This window comes from Aulonocara sp. 'chitande type north' Nkhata Bay, linkage group LG20 (genome assembly GCF_057382095.1).
Source record: "Aulonocara sp. 'chitande type north' Nkhata Bay isolate Kocher_YH1m ecotype deep benthic linkage group LG20, A_spYH_male_GT1.1, whole genome shotgun sequence".
NCBI lineage: Eukaryota > Metazoa > Chordata > Actinopteri > Cichliformes > Cichlidae > Aulonocara > Aulonocara sp. 'chitande type north' Nkhata Bay.
The window spans coordinates 2,637,559-2,663,419 of record NC_141363.1 but is presented as its reverse complement, the minus strand read 5'-3'; the positions used below and the strand labels follow the sequence as shown (position 1 = coordinate 2,663,419).

The following is a 25,861-nucleotide window of genomic DNA, read 5'->3' as shown; positions in this document are numbered from 1 at the left end:
CCCCCCTCCTTCCTCCCTCACATCTCCTCTCTATTGACGGGCTCGCCTGCATCATACTGAAGACCCCGTTGAGAGGATCTTTTCTCACTATATAGAGAAGATGCAGCTCCGGCGCCTTTGAGATGATCGCCAGGATTTACTCCGCGCCTCTCTGCCCCTAAGTTCTCTAAAGGGCAGGCACCTTCGGCTGTTTTAAAATAACCACCTGGACTGCTAGCACTCTGAAAACATTTACCTAGTGGAGTGAATGTGAATGAACTTCCCAGTGTTTGCTGCCAAAGCGTCGGAGTCATTCAAGACTGTGAGCATATTTTTCTTCTGCGCGACCAGCTGTGGTTTAGCGCCGGTGCGTCGGTGCCTCTCGGCGCAGTTTGTGTTGCAGGTGCTTGGAGAAGCAGCGCGAGGACAGATGGCTGCGCTGACGATACAACGGACCGACAACTTTTTGCACACATTTTTACAGGTTTGTTAGATTCTTCTTTATTTTATTTTGTTTTAAGGCGGATGCGTTTGTTTGCTCCTCCTTTTCTCTGTTGTGAGAGCGCGAGTGTTCACAACTTGTAAAATAGTATTTAGCTTCTCGGATGGTAAAATCATTTTATGACAACTGAAACTAGCAGGAAACGAGGGGAGGGAACTAAAATAGTTTGCACATATTTTTTTGATGTAAACTTTTTTTTTTAACTTCAAAGTTTAATTTTCAATTTGCATGATTGAAAAAAAATTTAATGCTTGTTTTTTTTTTAAATCAATTTGTTGACCCTGAAGATCATCGAGTAGGACAGGAAACCTGATGTGTTTTTGTATATTATTACACAGGACCGGACGCCCAGCTCTTCTCCAGAGGGGGCACCCAACGCCCTCTCCTTTCTGGCCACCACCTGCAGCCAGGCCTGGCAGGTGGGGAGCACAATGGGCTCAGAGGGTTCTCAGTTCCCCTATGAGGGCACCGTCAGCTCAACATCTGGAATGTTTCAGCTCTGGAGCAATGACATGCCACCCAGCACAGCCCTCAGCACACATCAGATGACCTTCACGGTGCCCAAGATGCAGTTCCCTGGACACATGCAGTCTGGCCTGGGTCACCATCATCATCACCATCACCCCCATCATCACCACCATGAGCTGCCTCTTACCCCTCCAGCTGAACCACCATCATCCTACTCCTTTGAACTCTCCCCTGTTAAAGTGCTGTCCTCACAGCCACAGACCAACAGCCACTACTATCCTCAGCATAACAATGTGGGACAAAACTTCCCCAGCTTCCTCCCAAATTCATCAGGTAGGCATCATTTGTCCGGAGGCCATGTGGAAGAAGGGCAGCAATGGTGGAGCCTTCCCCAGACCAACGCTACCCCTTCTAACCACCCCTTCTCCCTGGGCAGACAGCTGGTTTTGGGGCATCAGCCCCAGATAGCTGCTCTTCTCCAGGGCACCTCCAAAGGTCTGCTGAGCTCCACTCGCCGCTGCCGCCGCTGCAAATGCCCCAACTGCCAGGCAAATGGCGGAGGGTTGGAGTTCGGAAAGAAGAGACTGCACATCTGCCACATCCCAGAGTGTGGCAAAGTGTACAAGAAGACCTCACACCTGAAGGCTCATTTGCGCTGGCATGCCGGGGAGAGACCCTTCATCTGTAACTGGCTCTTCTGTGGTAAAAGCTTCACCCGTTCGGATGAGCTACAGCGGCATCTCCGCACGCACACCGGGGAGAAGCGCTTTGGATGCCAGCAGTGCGGCAAGAGATTCATGAGGAGTGACCACCTCTCCAAACACGTGAAGACCCACCAGACGAGGAAGAGCCGATCTGGACAACCTTCACAGAGCACGGACCCTCTGCTCACCAACATTAAGAGAGAATAATCGCTATGGTTCTTCAATCAGAGACAAGAATGTGTGACTCACACTCACTGCCATAGGTTTGCACTAGAGGGTAAGCGTCAAGCTCCCTGAATATATTCTGTTGTCAAAGCTCTGCTTTGGACTTCAAATACTACCATAAAGTATATTTAGTGATCATTTTGAGTTAATAATTATGTGCTGTTTGGAGCCACGCACCTTTAAAGAAAACTTGAAGCCTTTCTAAGCGATATTGTGAGAGTTTGTGCTGCATTCAGTGTACCTTTCTTCAAGCCACACAAACGGATCTCGCCTAGAGTTAACTTAATTGTATCCCTTTCACATTTTCAAATTCATTTAAATTTGATCAGAGTTGGGGTTTTTTTTGTTATTTTTAATTTTGTGATGTAAATATTTTTTTCATGTGATGAATTTGCAAGACATGAAAAACATTTCAAAAGGCTTTCCTAATATGTTCCTAAATAAATGTATGCCTTAGTACAGCTCTGATTTCTGTTCCCTCGAGCGAATGGATGAATGCCTGTGTTACTGTTGATCGTTAGAATTTTTTTCCAAAACATATGCTAATTTGTCTACTGCAAGGTAAGAATCTTTTTTTTTTTTAAATATAAACATGAGTGTCTCCGAGCCGCATACGTATCTGCCCTGAAGCAGTAATGTTCATTGCTGCAGATCAGCAAACATGTTACATTTTTAAGTTCTCTGTAAATTGTGTATAAATATCATGAACAGTTTTATTTGTATTATGGCAGCATGTAAATTTGAATAAACATTGTCCTTAAAACGGTTTCTAGCAACGTTCTCGTTTTTACACCTACAAGAAACTGAAGTAAAAAGACAGTTGGGGTCAGTCACAGTTTTAAACTTCTTAGCAACTCATTCAGCAAAGGAGTGAATTTCTCAGGGCAATCTGAAGCACCCACTGAGCTAACCTTTTATTCAAATGATATTTTACTGCTTTCAGAATACAAGTGCTGCTCATTGTGCTGTTGGTGTGTGGGGGGAAGATCCTCATAAAGACCTAACATGGTGGCTGTTCAAAGATTTTCACACCTCAAAGTAAATACTCATCCCATTGATGGAGCTGTTTGTCTCGCTCGCTGCAATCAAGTTCACAGCCATGTGGCTTTTAATGAGTGTTTTCATTCTCTCAATGGAGAAAATTGAGTCAACAGATGCAACAGAGGGCACTGGAGAGGAATTCCCTGTGAATGGGACCCCTGTTGTTGAGACCCCCTCAGCAGCGGCAGGAACTCCCTTTGATTTTGCACCCTTGTGAAAGTTAATACCCCCTTCCCCCCTACTCCGCCACAAGCCTCCATATATCACAGCCACATTACGATCGGCCTCGCTTTACTGCCCAGAATGGGGCTTTATTCAAAGGCCAGCCAACCAGATGTCTGCTCATCCAGGGGTTTCTTCCCTTTGTTTTTAATCCTGTTTGAACTTTCTCCAGCTGGGATGCAAAAGCAAGCAAAATGCTTTGTCTTTGTCAGAGGTCCCGCGGTGGAGTCTGAGGACCTCCACGGCAAATTTGAAAGTTTAATCTGAATCAAATCAGAATTTAAGAGAATTCAGCGCAGATTGCAGAGCCCATCGAGTGAATTTCCTTTAAATTTACTTACCTGACATCGAGGTCAAATACTTGTTCAAATACTCTGTATAGATGGTTGTGTATTTTAAAGTAAATAAGTCTCAAATACAAAGAAAAACACAAAAACTACACTCTGTTTCAAAGACACTTTTTAATTCATATGATACAACTGTTTCTACTCAGTCAAGCATGTCATTAACAAACCCTCTCTTGGTTTTATGTCCTTGCTTTTGGTTCTCTGTAGTGGTATTCCTTTGTGTTACATGCAAAACTGCCTGATCAGTAATTCCCATGAAAAACCTCACCACTTCACATTAACTGCAGATACATTTTATGAGATGGTTCAAGTCATCTAATGCCCCATCTTTCAGTTTACTTAAGGTAATTTAGTGTTGCCTTTTGGACCGATCGATTAGCAAGCAGCTTCACTGTTAGCAGGAAGCATGAGGCCTATTGATCTTTGGTGCAGCTGTATGATTCAACTCAACTGAGAATGGAAGCCTTGTGGGGACCTCTATTGGCCACAAAGAAGAACAGACCTACTCCGCTCTCCTCTTCTTTTTGACACCGTCCAGATAGAAACACAAATATCAACGACTGGTGGTAAGAGTAGCGGCAAGCTGAGCTGCAGTTGTGTTTGGCACTGTTGAGGAGGTGGGCGCATGCAGATTTGTCAGCATCGCTCTGTTTATGCAACAACATGTCATTTTCAATGGGACCATCTGGAACGGTGACATTTTTTGGCATACCTTGGTCATTCTTCGTGGTACAAGTGAAAATGTATAATTTATGGTATGCACTGTACAGTATTTAGCCCATGTGGCCAAAAGCTAACAGAGTTTATAGAAATGGTGCACGGCTTTTAACATGACAAAAGTGAACCGATGAAACAATTCATATTAGTTTAAACCAATGAGCTGTTTTAGGGACCCCTGTCCCCAAAAATCACAAGCAACCCAAGTTGGCTTGTAAAGAAAGAAAGAAAGATGTATGTAAAGATGTTGCATGCAGAACTTTGGGTCAGCACAGCAGGCCCTTTAATGCATATCTCGCAACTCCTCTGGAGTTGCCCAAAGAGTAAAAAGTATTCTGAAGTGACGTCATACCCACAGAGAGCCTCCAGGGGGCTTCCTCATGCCTTTTTGTCCGGATCAAAGGGAGGCCGGTCAAACAGAATAACAGAGCAAAGAGGTGCTCTCAACATGGCGGCAAGAAAGAAAGTTCTTTTACTTGCAGATGAAATTTGAGCGAGTAAAGTACTTGTGGCACATTTTGTCTTTCCTCTTCTTGTTAACACAAACGGCAAACTCAGTTGTCAGCAGGGAAATGAAAATAAAATGTAAAAATGTAACTGTGTTTGTCTTCGCAATGGGGCATCAGAAAACAAAAAAGCTCTTCAAGGAAGTTTAACAGAGAGTACAAGAGGAGCCAGAGCCACTCCTTCCACACTCTCATGCGCACAAACACATCCACACATAATTTCATAAACATACATTCAGGCACACACGTAACTCCAGTGACTTCCCCATTTAGGAATGGAATCATCAAACAAATTCCCCTTGCCCTTTCAAAGAGAGAATATAAACTCTCAAAAAAGGTAAAAAGCAGAAACTGTCACAACAGTAAGTGTCCACGGAGTATTTTGTAACTATGAGTCCAGTGACATCCCACTGGGTGCTGTTCGTGTACACTGAAGGTGATCAAGGCTAAGTCACCTCCCTTTAAATGGCTCTCTAAAAAGGAGCAAAGTCATTTATCATAGTTGCAGCCCATAGTTCCTTCATATATTCATCAGGGTCCTTCATTGATCTTCAGAAATCTTGACTGAACCAGGTAAGGTGCAGTCTGGCATAAACAAATAGTCGATTCTTGTCTTCCCAGCTGTGGCCTTAGCTGCCGTCCTCCTGACCGATGACGCACACGGCACCAAAGTTCAAAGGTCATCCTCAGCTAGCTGGGCCAGGTTGCTGGGACGTCGTCCAGCTGATGGACCCGACAATGGACCCTGGTTTCCAGCATCAGAAGCCTGACCCCTGCGGCAGCCCTCTCCTGCTCTCTGCTGGGGAGAGAGGGGATGTTCATCACAAAGACATACCGCATTTTGATTTTCATATCAAAAACAACACGATACACCGTTCTATCCCAGCACTTTTCTTTTACAGCCTCAGCCTGAAAAACGCACTGGCCCACCCATCTTCTGTATGTTCCCCAGCACAAGTATAGGAAACGATTATCTGCGTTTGATAGGCATCTTTTTCTGACTTCCTTTTGCTGAATTCTGTCTCTGCCTACTTCCTGTTTGTTGTGTGCCAAGTCTGTCCAACCTGAGTAAACAGAGAGCGAAACGAAGAACAACAACTTCTGACCGGTCAGCGCAGTCCCTCTACGGACACGAGCCAAGTGATGACAGAGGGAAACTCTGCTAATGGTAATGCACGGAATCCCAATAACAGGATGCTCCTATTTTTGAATAAAATTCCGAGCTTCCAGGACAGCGAGACCCGAATTCTTACTGTGAAGCTGTTGTAATCGGGTTTCCTTCAAAAATGTTCAGAGTTTTAATAATTCCTTTACCATCCAACAGGGGGGGAAATAACTCTTTTTATGACTCAACAATGTCTCTACGGTGTGTCTGAAAAAATAGTTACCATTTTAATGGTAAATGCCATTAAGGAAATCAGTGTAACGTTAATTAGACCTTATTTCCCACTGTAGAGCTTTGTGACGCTTTTTTGCTATTAATTAATTGTGACGTTTTGTGCGAAATAATTACATGTGTACCATCGAACCAACCCCACAGACTGATTTGTGCATACGTATACACTACCTGTACACTTTGTGTGGTTGGGGTGTACAGCCCATTTGACACAGCTTGACAGTTTGGCTGATCAGTTAAGCCAAGTCGGACATGTGATGGAGAAACAGTGTGGGAGTCAGCAGGGCATGGCTGGACCACAGTGGGCTGCAGAAGCAGGTAAGAACAGATAAGTCTCTAAGTACAGGAGTGCATGCACACAATACCATTTGCTGTTTTTTATTAATATTTTATTTTTTTGCAACATTCCAGTCCAGAAGCAGTAAAAGCTTAAGAGATAAATAGGCCATGCAGTGTCTCATGAACAGAAGGATTGAGTTTGAGTAAGCAGCTACTGCTGGACAGTGTCACTGTATGCAGAGATGAAAGAAACACAAGTGACTTACATCCCTCAGCGAGTAGGTCTCATTGGATCCTTGGCTCTGGCCTTGGCTTGGAAGGTAGAGCGCAGGAAGGGAGGTGTTGTGAGAGTGAAGGGAGGGCAGTTTATGACGGTCAATGGAGGCAGAGGAGTGAGGCCGCAGGGCACTGGCAGCAGACAGAGGGGGCCTCATACTGCGGCCCAGGCTATTAGACTTGCTCTCTCGCCGCTGGTACTCAATAGGCGACTGTAAGGCTGAGAGAGAAACAACAGGCAGGTCTTATGAAACTCTGCTGCTGATTCTGAATCTTTTATAAAACAATGCATCCAGAGGATTTAAGTATGTATTTGTTGAGGAAATGAAGACATCTATGATAAGACATATTTTCATATTATTACAACATCACAGCATTATATTGTAATCATCACCTGCTTATACAGCGGAACCCATACAGGCTGCTCAGTACTACCAAAAGATCCTCAATAAATACAAGTGCTTTTGAAAAGCAATGACTAACATTAGGTTTTGTTGATAATAAAGAAAGAAAGTTAATGGGTTCTTCATGTCAGTGTTGCATTAAAAACACAGTGGATGATACCAAATCCTTACAACTTTAAAGTTATGATCATAAAAATGCAAATTAAATGTAAAGTTCTGACATAACACTACAAAAATCCACAATGACAGTCTTTTATTTATTTCTATTTTTTTCATGCAAAGCCAAAACCGTGAAAAAGTTGGTCAGTATATTTACATATGCCATGCTTTATGCTAACGTCATGCAATCTTGCAATTTTAATAATAATAATTGAATATTTTCTAACCTTCTTTTTTCTTCTAGGTGTGCTGGGAATATAAAGACTACACAGTCTTGTAAGCTTGTCACATAGACAATAAATGAAACTCTAAACTCCAAGCTAAAATATAACTTATAGATGTGAGAGATCCATAAATTTCTCCCCCACTGCAGCATGTCATTGAATTTTTATCATCTCTCCCCCTTCGTCTGCTATCTTTTTCTTTGCCATCACCCCCACTGCCCCTCACTGAGCGTGGTTGAGTGCTTGCTCATAAGGGATTGCTTCACTTCACCACGGCTTGAGGTGACTGTTGTTGTGATTTGGTGCTATATAAATTAAATCTGAACTGAACTGGATTGAAATGTGAGTCTTCTTTACTCGGTTGGCACTTACCATTAAGGAAGTTGCGCTGGCTTTCCAAGATCTGAACCACATCATTGACCCAGGCCCTTCCTATCTCTGGGGAGGAGGCCTGCATCTGGAAGCGCACCACACTTCCATCGGGATTGCGTAATGTCAGCACAAAGCGCGCATCATCGCTGTCCACACTGGGCTCCACCCCCAGGCAGCTCACCTGAAACATATATATATGATTCGACTTTGCTTGTTAAATGCTTTGTTAACACACGCATGCCTCTAAAAAGTCCACAAGACAGAATTATGTAAGCCAGGCAGGAATGAGTGCGTTTTGGTTCTGTTACGTAACTTCTAACCTGGGAGTGAGTTGAACTTTCTCTTTTCTTTTTATTAGTGCATACAGTTCATAAAAACATCCTGTGTGGCTCATTTGAGTTTATTAAGGCTTAGTAGGCTCTCACCTTGATGCTGTTTTTAAATATGTATCCAGGGAGTGAAAAGCCTTTCTTCCTGTCTATCGGCTCACTAAAGATGACCAACTGCTCAAACAGGAAGACGCGTCTTTCCTTGGCACGAGACAGGAAGCCACTGTCCTGCTCTATAACAGTGAAGGTGTCCTGCTGGAGAAGCTTGCCCTGGGCTGTGATCTTACCCTGGTAAAGTTAAAACAAAACCAAAAAACGGGGAAAGTAGTTAGACTGTGGTTTTCATGAGCTGAACACAAATTATTCCAAGGCAAATTTTTGGAGGAAAGATGATCCAAACATCCAGAGACATACCTCAAAACCTTGTAGTCTGCCCACATTCATCATGTCATTGCAACGTTTTGGCACAAAACACATCACTTCTACTGCTTTCTGTTTACAAGGGGGAAAGGCAATTAGAAGCACAGTAACGACAGCAACTATGTTGCTAGGAATTTGATTAGCAAGCTTAGAAAGCATTTATAGGGATCAAGTATGGAATAAAGTACATAATTTTGTGAGTGATGTGAGGCATTCACTCGCCTCCTTCTTTAAACTATTACAATCTGCACAACACTATTGTTCCCTCATATTTACCAAAACAGGTCCAATTTTATATTCCTCAAGCCATCAAATTTCTAAACATGGGCAACGCATAGGAGGCTAGATTGATGTGGCTAAAGTCATCCCTAAGATGCAAGGACAGTGAAAGTGTTTGCATATTGTGTGCTTATGGCTGCTTATGTTGATGTTATTGTTCTTATATGGTGTATACAAATGTCAGCCACAATTTGCTACAAGCAAATTTCCCCACACGGATAAATAAATGTATCTATCCATTTAAAGCGCAAAGAGCAAAACCCACCTCCAGCTCCTCCGTGTCCATCCCAGCTTTGGTGTAATACTTTAGGAAGTCCTGTTGAAATAAACACAGCACAGTCACCAGAGCATTCCAGGTTTGCTGGGCAGAATAATGAGAGGCAGTATTTATGAGCTGAATACTGCTCAAGGACTTTTACACACTATTGTTTAAATTTTATATATAGAGCCTCTTTCTCTCCCGCTTAATCGCACCCTGACCAGACAACATTGTGTGTGATCAGCATTTCTGCACAGAGGTTTGTATGTAAGTGTTTTGGTTTTTCTACTTGTATGTTTGCAACCCCATAGCAGACACGGCGCTGGTGTTTGGCTAACAGTACAGCAATGACATGCTTTTTACCTTGAGCAGAAGCTGATACTTCATGATCCTCTGGACAGGTTTGATGAGCAGGTCGTTCAGCTGCAGCCTGTGGCCCAGCTGCTGCCGGAGCTCCTAACAGCGGAAACGGACGCAACATTTTATCGACGTGACAGCGCAAAACACGGCAGCTGTTGGCCTGTATAATTCCTCTATGACCATAAAGCACAGGCTCTGCAACTAATACCTATTTGTCTTGTTCTTGCTGTCAGTTGGAATAATAAACAAATGGCAAATCAGAAAACAAAGTCGCACGTACACAGTCGTGGGCATAAACAGAACAGAAATATAAACAGCATCTTGAAGATGGTTAGGCTAAACAGAAAAACTGCACAGAGTCAGACGTTGAAATTCACTCACCTCAAAGTAAGTCTCGATGTATTCTGAGACAATGTGTTCTGACTTGGGCTTGTTCTGACAGTACACAACATACATATGCAGGCGCCTCTCCTGCAATACGAGCCACATTATAAAATAATTTCACTGAGCATTTTGTTACAAAACGTTAGCCACATGGTAAAAGAAAAAAAAGATGAGATGAGAAATACAGATCTTAAGGAGCATTACAAGTAAATGAAAATGCCCATGAAAGTGAGTACAAACATGAGTAATCAATGTGCGGGTCTCTGGTTGCTCTTTGGGATGAAAGGGAGCAGAGCAATAATGATTCGTCTAAGACTGGGCCTTTGAAGCCAGCTCTGTCTGGTAGTGCCTACTCTTGTGTGACTAATTGGCGTGGAAGTGCAGATGTGGCAGACCTGAGAGGCCTAATGGAGTTATATGTAGATGAGCATCAGGTTATGTATAATTTACCCAGGTTGCCCTCTGTGTAACCAGAGCCTTTTAAAGGCTGCCAATATGGGAGTACACCTAGCAACAGACATGGCTCTGTAACCTAGAGAACAGCAAGCTGCTACACCTCAGTGGACATCATGTAACACTGCAGACAGCGACTGCTGACACACGAGGGTTCACGTGTTCATGTGTGTCTCTATATGTGTGCAAGTGAGCACATGTGTTGTATACAAGTGACTCAGCTTGTTAAAAGCCAACTGTGTTTTCTGTTTTTCATTAGGACCGTGTTCCCAGTCTGCTTGTTTTCACAGTTTGACACTGTGCTTAGATTTAGTTACAAGTTTTTTTATTCCCCCACAGGCTTTTTAAGTTAATTGTCCAGAGGGCTCAGCCTTATTGGATTGTTTAAAGAGCTACAGTCAGAGACAGACACACATTTAAGTTAATCACGTTCACAAAAAGAAGCGACTTGGTAAAATTGTGCATTATGTCTATCTCGTCTGCATGTGTCACCACTCACTCAGTATACATAAATCTAATTTTTCCTGCTGTATCAGTGTTGTGACCTTATAGTGACTCTAGCTCTGTTCTACTGGCAGAACAATATACTAAACAGGGAATCTTTTTGCATGTGTCATCGTTCTTGAGTCAAGATGTGAAAGAAAGACGACCCTGCTTTTGGGAGGGGAGGAAAAAAATCTTTCATATCAAAAAGTCTGAGCTTAAAATTTATTATTCTTCCTTTTATTCTTGTTTGCTTTTCAGACTGTTTTCCCCTGGTGTTTCCTGACCAGTCCTCCAGCCCAGACTGCAAGATCAGACAGCGTGTCATGTGTGTGTGTCTGTTAGCCATGTGCACGCTTGTAAAAACACAGCCTGACTAAGACGTATCAGTAACAGGGAAGAGGAAGGAGAGATGTTGGCAGCTGAGAGAGACGGAAAGAGGTACGGTAAAGGATAAGCAGGAGCTCTGTGTTTTGTTTTCTGTAGCTCTTTTTTACCTTTACTCCAAACAGCACAAAAAGTAGACCTAGACACGTGCACTATGTGCGTACGTGCATTTGTGTGTGTGTCTTTACACCATACTCACATGTTTAATGAAGAGCTGAGCCAGCCGCTCTGGCTCTGCCAAACACTTCTCCAGCTCTCCCAGGAAGTAGCTACATAGAGGAAACACACACACATCCACAAAACGGAAGGTCAGATTTCCCTCCTGCACTTTTTTTCCTTTGTCCTCTCTGAGCTACAAGCACGTACTCTGCAATTTATTGTTTGCCTTTCATTTTGCATGCAGTTAGAGCAAGCGTATATTTTTCACACACTTTCCTCCTCTCACTTCCGTGAGAAAAAAAATAGGGACTTACTCTTTATGCCAGTCAAATATTTGATGAATGTTCCCAAAAACAATTTTGTCTTTTCCCTTCATGTCCTCCTGCACACCTTTGGCGCTCATTGTGGCCATGTAGCCCTGCAAAAAGGAGAGAAAGCAGCCGTTGTTTCTTAAGTCCTGCAAAAATCTGCAGCTGGCTCAAAACAGTAAAAGTAAATACAGTGAAGTTGTTATAACAAAGAGCAGCAATCACACACACACTGTTTTGGAGCTTTAATTAACCTTCAGATGGCAAGAATTCATTTCTGAACCAAAATATCTTGAGCTATTTTCAGCAGTAGGAGATGGATCTCTGGCAATATAACACTCCTCACGCTAATAATTCACAAAATCTGCTTAAGTTTGGAGATGGTGTGATGGAGGCAGACCGAAGTGTGGAGTAAAGTGACAGAACTGTGATGGTTAAGCTTTAGAGCTCGCTTTGAAAGACTGCAAGGATGACTAAGCGTGCTCCTTTTTGTCAGGGAGATTGTGTGTTCTTAGCTGCCAGACTCGGTGGTTTACCTCCACTATGAGCCCCAGGTCTGACACGTAGTACTTCTCAGTCTCAATAAGCTCCTTCAGCACATACCTATAAAAATATAAATGAGGAAAGATTACGGTTAGGATTATCTCACTGAATTCTTTCTGCACCCTGCAAAACACTTCATTTTACAGGTCCCAGTTTGCTAATATATTTCCAGAATGGAAATAATAATAACAAGTTTATAAGGAGTTTCCTGGAAATGAATATGTGATTTGGTACAAGCTAGAGAGAAAACACAGCAGGTATTCAGACCATACACTCTAAGTCCAATAAATCTAATTAGCTAACAGAATTATTAACTGAGGATCAGCTGAACGTGCAAAATTTAAATAAACACCTATGTTTATGTTTCCCGTGACTTGTGACTGCCTTGCACTCGTTATCAGGAGGAAAGCTAAGATACCACGTCATGACCACAGAATGGAGCGTTGGTCATGTGACAACTGCTAATTAATGCTTAGTAATAGTAAACATTACTAGTAATAATAGTAATGTTTTAAGCTCAACAGATAAGTAAGATGATCCACATAAATCATTACAGTTTTACCACCTAAAAACATATTTCACAAATACCTTTTATAAAAACTTCAATCTAAAACGATCAGTACTTACTATATGAGTCATCTTAAAGCACTGTGTCTGTCTTCAGTATTACTGTTATTCCTTTCATTTTTTTCAGAAGTCAATCTGAATTTTTAGACTAGTAAAAGGAAAAGCTTTACTTTTCTCTTCTTTGGTGCAGTGACCTGCCCTGTAGGTGCTTCTGAACAGACATTTATCTTGTCATAGCAGGAAAAGGACCATCAAACATATTAACAATGGCTCAGTTATTTGAAGTGTCCAAGTAAAGCAGTGTCGCAATGAACCTGAAAATAAAGCAGCCGAATAGAACAAAGGCACCATTAATCTTAGTTATTACTCTGCATATTCTTTTATAAGTCAGACAGCGATTTCTGGAAAATCCTCAAAATAAGTGAAATTGTCATTTAGTTCCACCATCAACTCAACATGCAAGGAGACGCACTCAGCTGCATCTCGGCTGTAAGCTGAGCTGCAAGTGCTAACGCTTTCTAAGAGCAGCTGCACTTAAATATATTGCTGTTTGAGACAACACATTTATTTAAAGAATGGACAACAGCCCGAATTGCCATCGGGCATAAATTAAGTGACGTCTGAAACACATACATGCTTTTCTCTAAGGCACTCTTCCTCTCCTCCTCGGTGTCAGCTGCAGCTGACCATTGGCTGGAGGTGTCGTCCATCAAGACGGACTCGCTGTCATCTGGCAGAACACCGATGGACTGCGTGTCCTGAGGAGGAAGAGACAGGCAGACAAACTGTTTATCAAAGGTAATGTGGATCATGCCAGGAATAAAGTAAACAAAGGGAGATAAAGAGCAGGAGAGAAATGGTAATGATGCAGGTTGCCAGGGTGACCAGGGAGCGCAGAGAGACACGAGTAACAGAGATTGAATGATAAAAAGATCAGATTGTTGTTGTTAATGATGCATGCTGTGACACACATAGAAAAAAACAGATAAAGAGTCGGGGGGGGGGGGGGGGGGGGGGGCTGTGCTTGTAGAAGATAATAAATAAAGCTGTTTCTGATAATCATTTAGAACAAACCTGTGTTTTGTGGCATTACACTATTGAAGTTTAAATTAATAAATTCATTTGCCAATTGGGAATTCAAACAAACTATATATTAACACGCATGGCACATCTCCTTTGGTTTAACTTGGCACCAGCATCTTTTACATTAGTACTTCCTGCCTTATTGGCCACGTTGTACCCGAGATAAACCCAGGGTTACTGCGATCTAATCGATTGTGTTCATGTGGTACATACGTGACCTCCTTTTTCAAGCTTTTTCCTGGAATTGATATAATTTCCTGTGGGGGTCCTAGCACAAATATAGAGTCATTGTGCACACCGCAAAGAGGGCCTGCAAAGATTTAAGTCATGACTAACTCAACAGAGACGTGCTTAACATCTGCAGACAACCCTTAGTTTGTCTATATTAGCATTCACACTCATCCCTTCAAACCTCACTACAATATGTCTGTCTAACTGTATCTATTTAAAAAGTTGCTCCTTCTATTTTTAAAGCATTTCTTTTTAGCCTTTTGACTCTCTCCTGACTCCGGAAACCTATAGGGGCAGACATCTGTCTTTACCTAAATCCCAGTGTCCCCTTGTCCCAGTCAAGCAGAACCACCCCGCCTTAAACACATACACAAACCACCAGACACACACCTAACCACTCAGACCCGCCTGGCAGAAGGCTGCCCAAAAGAGAAATAAATTCACGGCTGGACTGATACACATATAAGCAAACGGAAAGAGGGACAAGACTCTCCTTTTCTCCTCTGGTCTAGTTCAACTTGTTCACCTGCGTTCCCCTTGATAAACTTGCTGCCATCAAGAAGTTTTGAGCTTCCGGTCGTGTCACAGGGGTGCGTGTGAAAGAGACAAAGCCAAGTAAGAGAGACAGAGAGACTCCACGAAGACCCTCTCTCCCCCAGCTCATCTTGCCCCGCTAGGAGTGCTCCAGCCTAGCTGACAGGTCTCCCTGGCTCCCTGATCATTTCCAGGTGTGCTATGGCAAAACCCACAGGAAAAAAAAATCCCTTGTCTCTCTCTGTTGTAAGTTTTGTTTTCTAGCCAGAAGCCTGCGAAATAAACTGACAACAGTTTTAGAATAAGTCGAGGCCAAACCTTTCCAAGCAAGTAAGTTCAGTTGAGAGCGAAGTGATTACAAAACTTGTTTTTTTCTATGGGTAAAAAAAATACAAGCTCCAAGTTTTATGTGTAGAAATCAAAGAAGAATTTTATTATAAAAGTGTAATTATCTGGATATGAGAACAAAAAAAGGATGTTTGCATGTAGAGGTTTGCACCACAGAATATTTGCATTGACTATATTTTTGTCTTGGATTAAAGCACAGTGTTTTAATCTAATAAATAAATTGTCCATAATTTGATATCTGCCTTTTGTTATTTCATATTTATAGCTGTGGACCAACTTTTGATTGCACTCTTCACTTGGAACACAGACTGCTGCAAATCACCAGTAGTAAAGTGAATTTAAAGGCCCTCATGTAAGGAAACATGAATCTGTGTGGCTTAAAATGTGATTGTTTAAACTGTAATATAGGTATTACGGCCTGTGCTTGAAACTGTATTTTCCACTGCAGAGGTGGCATCAGCAATTTTTTATTTTTATAAGGGATGGGGCAAAGCAATCCTTATGCACACAAGTGCACATCAAAGTTATGATACTGTGATACAAACAGAGTTGGGTGATTTCATTATGTCTCAAGTGCAGAAAAATCTAATTTAACAGCAATAACACCGGTGTCACACAGCAAAGGATGGCTTTGAAGAGCGCTCACAACTAATGCACCACATAACTCTTTTCACAGTTTCTGTCCCGGTTTGAGTTAAAGTTTATTCTTTTAGTTAAGAGTTTTCTGTTTGATACGTTTTATGAGTGAAGATCAGAGACTGTACAAGCTGTTCTTCAGGAAAAAGTGATTTAATAGATCTGTTGATCATTTGTTCCGGCTTGTTTTTTAACACAGCGGCTTGTTAGACCTGCGGACATCGTAAGAAATTTCCCGTGCTTGATCAAAAACACTATAGTTTTATTTTAAAAAGGTGGGTGGGGGAGACGAGCAGCGCATTTAACGCTGAGCCCGTCGGCGGAGAAGGTGGTGTAGATGACAGGAACCATCGGAGATGACTGACCTACATAATTGAATCTCTCTCACACCACCTCTCTCCCTGTGTGTAGCTTTCGCTCTCCTACCAAACACTGGCAGTAAAAACACCACAGCGCTGACCTCATCCCTCTGATGTAATCCCGCTATTGTCTTTCAAAGTGTTGTTGAGGCTGAAATTATAGTTTAAGTGCCCAGGTCTCGATTCAACAACAGGACGCACTTCACAGTGTTTAAATGCTCAGACATCGTTATTGTTTCCTGTTGATGGGACGCAGGCACCGCAGGTTAACGCAACACTCCCGCTGTTCAAACAAACACCATTTTCCAGCGAGCTTCTAGCAGCAAAAAGGGACCAGCCAGCTTAAGACACTCCTTTGCCACAAGCAGTTTGATGGAGAAATGGAGACGGGCTCGCTTCTTTGTTAAGCATTTCTTTGTTCTAAAAGTGAAGTCATCTTTCACCACATTTGCCGTTTCTTATTTATCTCCAGGCATGTCCTTCTGCAACATGTTGAATGTGAGTCATGCATCACACTGGCCACGCTCAGATTCTGCCCTCTGGTCCTCGGGGCATCGATCTGGTCTGAGAGTTTGTCTCCATATGCATCTGTGCATATGTCTGCATTTGTGTACATATATATACACACACACACATATATATGTCTGCATATGTATGTAGCATATGTGGCTACAAAAAGCAGCCCTCCTACGTGCGTTTGTGTGCTCATGTTGCTTCATCGTTGAGCTCCTCCAGCAGCAGTGGAGTTAGTCATTTCCAGCTCTGGCTGGAGGGCCATGGAGACAAAGAGCGCTGATGTCACCTCCCCACCAGGCTACGTCCTCACTGAGAGTATTATTTCTACTCCTCTCTGAGACTGTCAGCTATAATGAATTGGTAATGGATTATTTTCATAGTTTCAATCTCATAGCCAGCTACTAGATCATATAAAACAGGCCTCCTTTCAAAAGATTACTAACTGCATTTAAGTTAGCAACGTATAAGTTCTGCTTGGTGTCATTTCTATGTGATACTTATCATATGTGATATGAGACATAACAGGACAGGGTTGGGTGTTATTTTGATAGCATATCAAGATGGCAGACCTGGGCGTTTGGCAGTGACGTGCAGCCAATCAGCGAGTCAGTTATGCAGCTGGGTGACTGTAGAGTAGCTGGTGACAGGTCCTCAGGGCTTGCCAGGCCATCTTTCCACTCCTGGAATACACACACACACACACACACATACACAAACGTTCACAGTGTCAGAATAACAAAATCTGTTGCGTGCATATGTGTTCTGGCACAGAGAGACACAGGCGGCGCTAAAAAGAAAAAGAGGACACATAAGAGAACAGGGTAGGGTGAGAGACTGCAGGAAGAGCCAGCAATGCTGCTGTCATTCACAGCAACACTGCTAACTGACATGGTACTTGTTCCTCCGGGGATTAACTCTACATCAAACCTGCTTCTCCACTGACAACCTTGCGCTACCTAAAATAAACAAGTGTGGTCAAGATGTTGGTTTTAATTTGTGTTTGCCCAAGAATGAAGTTTTGCATGCATCACAACCAGTTTATACAAATACCTACTGTTAACGAGGTGCAGTAATAATTTCAGTTTACTTATGAGGCGGTTCATGTGAAATGTGCAGAACGGAACTGCAAAACTCACCAGGCAAAGCTTTGTTTGATTAGTTCGTATGATCAAAAAAATTCTCACCGGTTCTCTGTGGGTGACAGGCAAGATGGTGAGACTCTCTACAGGCCTTGGGAGGCTCTCCATATCTTGGTTCTGGCTGTGGGATGGAAGACATGCAGGCTTTCCCTCAAGTTTGCGGACCTGACGCTCTCCTTTGGCGGTGGATCCAGCGCTAAGTTTGCGGACAGGGTTTGTGAGCCATTTTTTAAGGGTGCTCACAGAGCGCCTGGAGCCTGGGGAGCTGGGGGCCGAGCTGCCTGATGCCTGTGGGGGCAGCGACGCCACGGAGGTGGAGATGCTGCCCTCACTGCCTGCTGCCGAATACGAGTCTGAAGAAAAGGCATAAAGAGACAGGAGAAGCAAAAGGTTACTGGCGAAGGAAAACAATCAATAGATAAGGGTTAAATGGGTCATGAGGCAGAGTAAAGGCTCCAAGTACAGACTTAAGTTAATCAATGAATCTGTGGACTTCGACAAATGTGCAAAAAGAGCATTTTGTTTCAGGGACACAACCCTCGCTTGACTAGTAGACGAGGCTTAACTGCAGGTGTGCGAGGTGATGCAGAACTGAAGGCAGAACACATGTCAACACACCAGGAGTGAAAGATTAACGAGAGAAATCAAAATAAAGAGCGGAAATATAAATTTCTGTTCTACAAACACGGCTGTGCAGGTGTGTAACTACACTATAAAAGATGTTTTCATTATGCAAAGCAGACTTTTTGTCTTCTTTTTTTTTACATTGCTGAGCTGTGCACCAGTCCATGCCATCGTTACTTGACCACATTCTGATGCAAGGCCGACAGCAGAGGTAATGAGGGTCGGTATTTGAAACAAAAATACACTAAAAAGCAGTTGCAGATTGACTGCTGCACACTGATGTCAGGAGGACATGGGAAGTGAGTTGGGGGGTTGAGCTGGGACCGGACATCCTCTTTAATCCTTTTTAGAAGGGGAGCTCCTTGCCGGGGACTGTTTGTTTTTTCTTTATTGTCTTCCTTTCCCATCTTGCCTCGGCCAATCAACCTACCGCCCTTCCTCCAGCCTTTCTCAGTCCTGAGCTCTTCTTCTAAACTGTGCGTCGGGAGTGTTTCATCTCTTCTGTAACAATTTAGTCATATTTCTTATCCATCTTTGCGCCTTAATCCTCTGACACTTGAAACTCTTTCAAGAAAAAACTATTTTCCATTACTTGTAAAAAAAAAAAAAAAAAAAAACTTTGTAGTTTATGTTGTGCATCTGTTCATGAGAAGACAACACTGACCTGATTTCAGAGCGCTTTATTTGAGCCACAGTCTGTTATTGCAGTTCTCAGCAATAAGATGCAAACTTAAACCCAGGCTAAATCATTCAGCTTAGTTCAGTGTTCATAATTAAAAGATTTAAGAATCTCCACAACTTTATTCACTCAATTTCTTTGTCTGAGAAATTCAATAGCAGCCACAGTACTGATCAATAATAATGAGCTTTGTGCTCTGCACAGCACAAAACTCACAGTGTTTGACGAATCATTAACCTCAGCGCAAACAGGCCATGCTAATAAGATCGTATTTCTGCTAATGCAGAAACTTGTGAATGGTAGGTGATAACTAAGAAAATAACTTTAACTTGTGTATTTCCACCATAGAGATACCATTTCCTCTATTTTTCCCCAGCATGTATCACGCAATTTTCCCATCCACTTTTCTTTCTAATTCCCACCCAAATATCCATATAAAAGTCTGCAAATAGAGTGTATAAGGAGATCTAAGCCTAGCAGAAGGAGCATCTGAACAGAGCAAGATAAGGAACACAAGCAAGTTTAAAGAAAAAAGATGGCTGTACCCTGCAGGGAACTATTGGGATATCAAAATGCATCTGAGAGCCATTGTATTTATGGTTGCATCTGGAAGAAGCAAAGCGTCCACCATCTGTGAAGGTTCCCCAGTCAGAGAGAAGAAAGGATGTGAAAACGCTGGGGAGCACATGTGATATTGTGCACCCTCCCAACCCAGCTCTCCTGACCTCTAACAAAGGGCCAGACCCAGAGGTTTGTATTTCCCAAGGTTCCTGCTCAAGTTTAGCCAGGTCAGCGTTTGCAGTTCAAAGTGCAGAGATACAACCAGCAACATTGTTTCTAACTATCTTGAGGCATCAGCTGAAGAAATAGGCTAAAGAGACTGACACCGCTGAAGCGCCTGGAAGCAATTTGAAATGACTGGAGACAGGACAGAGCAGCTCTCCAATTCGAGGCTTTGCATCAGGATGATACAGTAGCTCTGTCACACGTACAGATTTACGATGCACAGAGCGTACATTATTTACTGGTTTTATAACGACTATCCTTACATCTGTCACCATGGCAACTGAGCACTTCCACTGATCATGTATTCTTTGTACCTTATACAAGTCATTACGGAGACATCAATAACACTTTTGCACAGAAACAGTGAGACAACTGTAAGGGGAGATGATGAGCTTCTCCTTAGAGAAACCCACCTCCGCTCGCCCCACACATTGCAAGATAAGTGGAGTTAATACTGTTATACACCTACAAAGAGGAAACTGGGGGGTGGGGGGACTATCCTTCCCACTCTTTCCCTGCTGTGCTTCATGCTGATAGTGCCCACTGAAATTCATCTCCATAATGGCACCACAAAGAAAAGATTACCCACGCTGATTTTGTTAATGCAACTTGACTATTGTTTATGTGCTTGTAACAATTAAGAGTTAAGGGCACAGGAGAAAAAGGGCTGCATTAAGCTGCCCTGATCTGTGGTGATTTGTTAATGCTAGGTTTTCACCACTCGCCCACTCGCTGTCTGAGAGGATGAGCGAGTGCCGGGGCGGGAGGCTCATCCAAAATTGCTGTACTGTGTAACTTTGTAGCCAAGTGGGTATCTGTTGCAAGGCACTTCCAGATTTTTCTTAGTGTTGGTCGGTCACAATACAGAAAAGAGACAGCCCACATCATCTAAGAGGGCAACTTAAGAGAGCCATCTTTCACTATTAGTATTTGTACGGTATTGCAGAGTCAATACAGCTATGCAGCAATTTTTCTTTTTCAACTCACAGTTGGTTTCTAGATTAAGCAACTAATAAGTTGGCACAAGACTACAGATAACTGTCTGTCACTATTTCCTAAACCTAAGGTGACTTCATCAAATGTCTTGTTTGCTCAAGCACAGCCTAACCCAGTTTAGTTCAATTAACTATAATTCAAGCCAAGGAAAAAAAAGAGTTACTCGTTTGAGAAGCAGAAATCTTCAGCTGTTTAATGAATGCTAATAAACTTAAGCAATCCTCAAACTCTGTCAATATAGTGAATGATTAATTTTCCAAAGGTCAGTCTGATAAATCTATTGATTGCTGAACACTACATAATTTCACGTCCGTCCTTTTTTGTGTGGTTCACAGTCAACCATTTGTTATTACCACAGTTAAATTCACTTATAGCTGATTGAATTATCTAATGACTATATGTGGCACAGCTTGTCCAGTCATGTGGAGAGGGAAAACTTATGATTCACTGTTCTCATGAAGGTTTGAGTTAGATGTGACTGAATCAAAGGCAGGGACAGCTATAAGAGCATGTGACTGCCTGTCTCTATGCCAGGTGGGACAGACTCCTGTGGCTCCAAGTCCCCAAGTTGGTTAAGAAGATGGATGGATGGATGATGGATGGATGGATGGATGAGTTAAGAGTAAATTTACTTTAATTTATGTCTGAAATGCAAAAGCAGAGAAAAATGAGAAAGCAAATCTCTTCCCCTCTTTTCAGGTGATTGATGGAGATAGATATGCGCTAAGTGGTCGTCCACCAGAAGAAGTCTGCTCTAACTTCTGTTTATTGATTGCTGAAGAGTGAGTGCTGCTGAGCCAACAAATCAGGCTAAAAGCGTTGGCTTTAATGGAGCAAACTTCACAGCCCCCTCCACTGTGGAGTTCCCTGTCAATTCCATGCCTCTCGGGATCATATAGGCAATTTAGGCATTACTGGACTCCACAAATAAAAAATAAATAAGCAGACATGCAGGTGCCCATACGCTTTTTTTTTTCCAGAGAGGCTCTCCTGATGGGCGCACAGGTGCAGGCTGTCAACCTGTTATCCAGAGTCATCAGCCTGTCAGTGTAACAATACACAGCATTAGAGGCGAGCATCCTGCTGCTCAGCACTGTGGCAAACATGTCAAATATCCTGCTGAGTTTGACAAACTTAGAGCTGCCATTCAATACTAGCACCTTGTGGCTTACAGCTCTGGGGAATTGTGGCAATCAACACATAGGTGCCCGCCCGCGTCATTGCTAACAACTCTTAACACAACACCATACTTATCTTCTCGATTCTTTCTCTCTCACTCACTGCCCTCTCCACCTTATGCTCTTCAGCCTAGACTCAGCTGCTATATTACATTTCACCCACTCAGAGGAAATGGACACCCTTTCCATCAACCAGCAGGGCCCGGTCTGCACTCACGTTCAAACCGAAAGAGCTGAAAGACCACGAGGCAAGTACCTGAAGCACATGACGGAAAATGTTCTAACCAAGGTGCTTTTTACAATGAAACATTTCAAATCATAAATTGTACTCGTCTTTTTCTGGCTTTTCCTTCAATCCTCCCTCCTTCCTTTCTTTTTCACCCTGACACCTTTTTCTCTACGATAAGTTCCTCCTTCTGCCACCCCGTTTGGCACTCTAACGCACTCTTACCCTCTGCATCTCTGTGCACTGCAGTGTTTTTCAGATAATGACTGGGAGCAGGACACTGCACAGCTCCCTCCTCTTATGCAATGGCCTCCACTGCACTGCCCCGAAGCTGCTGAGTGCAGCACAAGTTCGACATGCAAAACAAGCTAGCAGAGAAGACAACGCTACAGAAGTAAAAAAAAAAAAATGTTTTTAAAAAGTTTTTAATCCTTTTTTATTCTCCTTTCTTATCTTTCGTTTTGGTATTAAGGCTTAAGCAACTGAATCCACAACCTCAGGAATCCTCTGACAGTCTAAAGCAGAGGCTATGGGGTGAGCTGCTGGGAAGAGCAGGGATTCTGTATAAAGATTAAGCAGCAGAGGGGCAAAAAGATGCCAGTGTGATTAAAGTTAAGAAGTTCAGTGAGAGTATGGGAGGAAACACTGACGAGACGAGCGGAAGGAAGGCCATGAGGGCACAAGCGACATACACTTGAGTGCACATAAGCAGGAACTGTGCTGATTTTTAACTGTGGGCACTGCAACAAAGACATGTGCAGCAGCTCAACTCTTGTCGTCCTTGTGTGTGCCATATGTGAGTGTGTTCGTGTCAAACCTTTGGAGTGACACACTGCAGTCAGACAAGTGAACAGTGGTTTCCTGTCCTCCTACTGACCTAGTTTATACGCACGCACGGACACACACATCCACACACCACTGTTATTCCCAGAGCACAGAAGGAAATATGTGCTAGACACATCAAGTGACACGCAAACAAGCCATCAGAGTCAGTCTCCTGCCATCATCGCCCACAGCCAGACTCTGTGGCATATTCTTTATCAGTTTAATGCATCAAAGTGCTGCCAGTCACCAGAAAAACAAGACCGAAAAAAACCACGCTGGCATTAATCCTTTCGTCTGTGGAACAATGTGAAAGAGTAAATCAGACACTTCTCCTGATGAGGGATTATGAAACAGCTCTAATTGATAGTCAGATCTAAACCACTACTGCTGCCACTGACTGTGAAAATCAGGTCAGTGGGAGTATAGCAGTGCAGTCAAAGTGGCAGAGGTTGTGGATATCTCACCTGAGATTTCAATCAGCATTTTCTTTCAACTTGATTCTTAATTTGCAATTTTAAAAAAAGAGGCTGTGACGGCAGTCTCACCACAGAGACTGTCTGCAAGCTCCCAGCAGTGCACAGTGAGAGACTGGAACCATGTTTGTGGTTAGTGGCCTTGAAAACTCCAGACATTCCTCTAGAACCACTTAGAGAGAGACTTGCCAGATTCCGGATTAAGGTTGCAGTGTGGTCCATTTCACACAGATTTATTAACTAAGCACCACAGGATCAACAGGTATTCAGAGATGGAAAGTCCCATATTCACAAATCATGATCCAATAATTTAATCAAGAGCCAGAGTCAAGTCATTTACTGCCCCGCTTTCACTGAACTGTTACCAATGGAGAAACTTTCAAGCAACAGAAGCTCAGCTCTACTTACTCTGAGACAGTCATTACACCCTGCATATGCAGTAACTGCTAAACTCCAGATCCCAGTTACTATGTAACTCAAGCTTTCTCTCTCACTCATTAAAGTTTTAAAAAATTCCAATTGTATGAAAGTGAAAAGAAAGATTTGAACAGTACAAGCCCAAACCTCAGTCATGCTAGAGTTATGGTAAGATGGCAATGTAGCTGGGAAATATTGGTGTTTACCCAGTGAGTACATTCAATTCTTTTATATTCGGCAACAAAATGCAAGTAGTCATGGCAGCAGGTCACCTGGTGGGATGCAAACTGTCTCCAAACAGTGGCGGTCTGACTCAAACTGACTGCAATCACTCTCAGATTGGTGAAGGTATGCAAATAATTTCCTTCCAGTTTAATAAATGCAGACAATTTGGCAACATCTTGTTGTTTGTGCATGTCTTTGTAACAGGGGACTCGACTCCTCTGGTTTTATTCTGATCATATTCTTATTTAAAAGCAATGTTGCAGAGCACCTATGCCATTTTACAGTTAAATCGCCTTCCAACAATAATTATGTCACTAGTTTTGGAGGAATTTGTCAATTTCTGTTTGAGAGATTTAAGATTTTGGCTGTACTCTGAATGTAAGTAGTTAATTTGAATCTCTGTGCATGTGGACAGCAACAGGTTTGCAACAGATAGAACAGATTTGCAATTTTCGCTGATTTACTACATTTAATTACAAACACATCAGCTGTAATTTCCTGAGGTGCATTCGATTGTCAACTGATAGCAGACTGACAGCAGACTGACTCCATGTTATTGCAGTTTTATCGCCAACTTGATGCACCAAAGTCCCCTTGAAGATCACTGACTGTCTTAGAAGTCAAGGAGATCACAAGTTTATTGTAAATGGTTGCAGTAATTTTGGTCTCCACCCCCTGGTTCCCCTGGTGTGACCGTAGCATAAGTAAAAAAACTAATAAAGTCTAAATGTGCTATAAATGTTGCTTTTCAAAGTGCACAGCTTCAGTTTGAAGGCAGAAAAAGAGAACAAATGGATTTGATTTTTATAAATTCATATAAATACTTTCATTTCTTGTAGACCACATCTTTCACACACATGAACACCCCACCTCCATAGCTTTGTTTCTGAATGATGCCCACCTATGGCAGCCGTAACCTTTTCCCTATTTTTTCCTCTTATGATCAGTTAAAGTTGTGAGATGGACCAAATAAATCCTTGTCAGCTTGATACGTGATAAGCTTCTCAATATTTTCCCCTTACTTTGCATCTCAAACAATAGCCAACTGTAGTTGAGGGTGTTCGGACATGTTTTTTTCCCTTAAATAGATAAACTGTCAAAGTAATTTTCTCTCATTACTACAGTACTTTGTTTTTGGGGGAGCTTTCTCCAGAAGAAGAAGATATGAGATTGAGATGTGACAGAGAAGAAGAAAATATTTAAACAGACATCCTTTGTTTATCATGAATGATACCGTGCACGTTACATGTACAATACGAGGCCCAGAGGCTGAAGATCAACGCAGCAACTGCCTGTTTTGCTCTAGTAAAGAAGCGCTAGCACACCAAAAGCAAAATGACTCATTATGCTTTTATTTTTTGATTTTATTTGTACGTAATCTATCAATAATTATATTTGATTATATTTAGTGCTACATTTATTTTTACATTACTTTAACCCTGTAGTTGTTAAAGCTGGACAACATTTTAACTGTCAATTTATTGCTTATATTTTATATTATAAAATATCTGCCAATTTGTTCTTACAAAAATAATGGAGAAATGAATAGGAACTGTTTAGTAGAAGTATGCAGCAGCTTAAAACGTCACAGTCACAATTTTCTTTTCCCAAAACAAGAACTAAAAAAACCTAAACTGTGAAATGGATGTTTTCCTGTAGGTGGATATATATCAACCGCTCGTGCTCCCAAAGTAACCATAAGGTTGTTCAGTCTTTATATGAGGTCCACTGAAAAATGCTTTGAGGCATTTTGGGAAAATGAGGGTTGGAAAAGTACTTAAATGACCTTGCAGGCGCTGCATGGCACTCTGATTTAGTGTGTGTGCAATTGTGT

At 42.3% G+C, this 25,861-nt stretch overlaps 2 protein-coding genes across 4 annotated transcripts in view; one reads left to right on the top strand and one right to left on the bottom strand.

Annotated features, from left to right (window-relative positions):
- Positions 1 to 2,629, top strand: sp5l (Sp5 transcription factor-like). The gene is made up of 2 exons (XM_086277413.1): positions 1 to 463; positions 820 to 2,629. The coding sequence occupies exons 1-2, from the start codon at positions 254 to 256 to the stop codon at positions 1,858 to 1,860; spliced, it is 1,251 nt and encodes a 416-aa protein (XP_086133539.1). The 5' UTR covers positions 1 to 253; the 3' UTR covers positions 1,861 to 2,629.
- A 954-nt stretch (positions 2,630 to 3,583) lies between these two features.
- Positions 3,584 to 25,861, bottom strand: part of arhgef25a (Rho guanine nucleotide exchange factor (GEF) 25a) — a 42,282-nt gene continuing 20,004 nt past the window's right edge. For 2 of the 3 annotated variants that reach the window (XM_086277510.1, XM_086277512.1), the window contains 15 exons: positions 17,644 to 17,951; positions 17,029 to 17,139; positions 13,386 to 13,510; positions 12,179 to 12,245; positions 11,649 to 11,752; positions 11,375 to 11,444; positions 9,850 to 9,939; positions 9,472 to 9,564; positions 9,115 to 9,165; positions 8,565 to 8,642; positions 8,247 to 8,438; positions 7,822 to 8,002; positions 6,653 to 6,882; positions 6,279 to 6,413; positions 3,584 to 5,510 (listed from right to left, as the gene is read on the bottom strand). In XM_086277510.1, the coding sequence (XP_086133636.1) occupies positions 5,385 to 5,510; positions 6,279 to 6,413; positions 6,653 to 6,882; positions 7,822 to 8,002; positions 8,247 to 8,438; positions 8,565 to 8,642; positions 9,115 to 9,165; positions 9,472 to 9,564; positions 9,850 to 9,939; positions 11,375 to 11,444; positions 11,649 to 11,752; positions 12,179 to 12,245; positions 13,386 to 13,510; positions 17,029 to 17,139; positions 17,644 to 17,951 (1,961 nt within the window). In that variant the 3' untranslated portion in view covers positions 3,584 to 5,384. The remainder of the gene's footprint in view (positions 5,511 to 6,278; positions 6,414 to 6,652; positions 6,883 to 7,821; positions 8,003 to 8,246; positions 8,439 to 8,564; positions 8,643 to 9,114; positions 9,166 to 9,471; positions 9,565 to 9,849; positions 9,940 to 11,374; positions 11,445 to 11,648; positions 11,753 to 12,178; positions 12,246 to 13,385; positions 13,511 to 17,028; positions 17,140 to 17,643; positions 17,952 to 25,861) is intronic. The other variant, XM_086277511.1, reaches the window with a different exon arrangement.

Excerpts from the sequence above, each read along its gene's own strand:
- sp5l (XM_086277413.1), top strand. The coding sequence starts at position 254 with ATGAACTTCCCAGTGTTTGCTGCCAAAGCGTCGGAGTCATTCAAGACT. Across the intron at positions 464-819 it reads TTTTGCACACATTTTTACAG|GACCGGACGCCCAGCTCTTC; the intron begins GTTTGTTAGATT and ends ATTATTACACAG.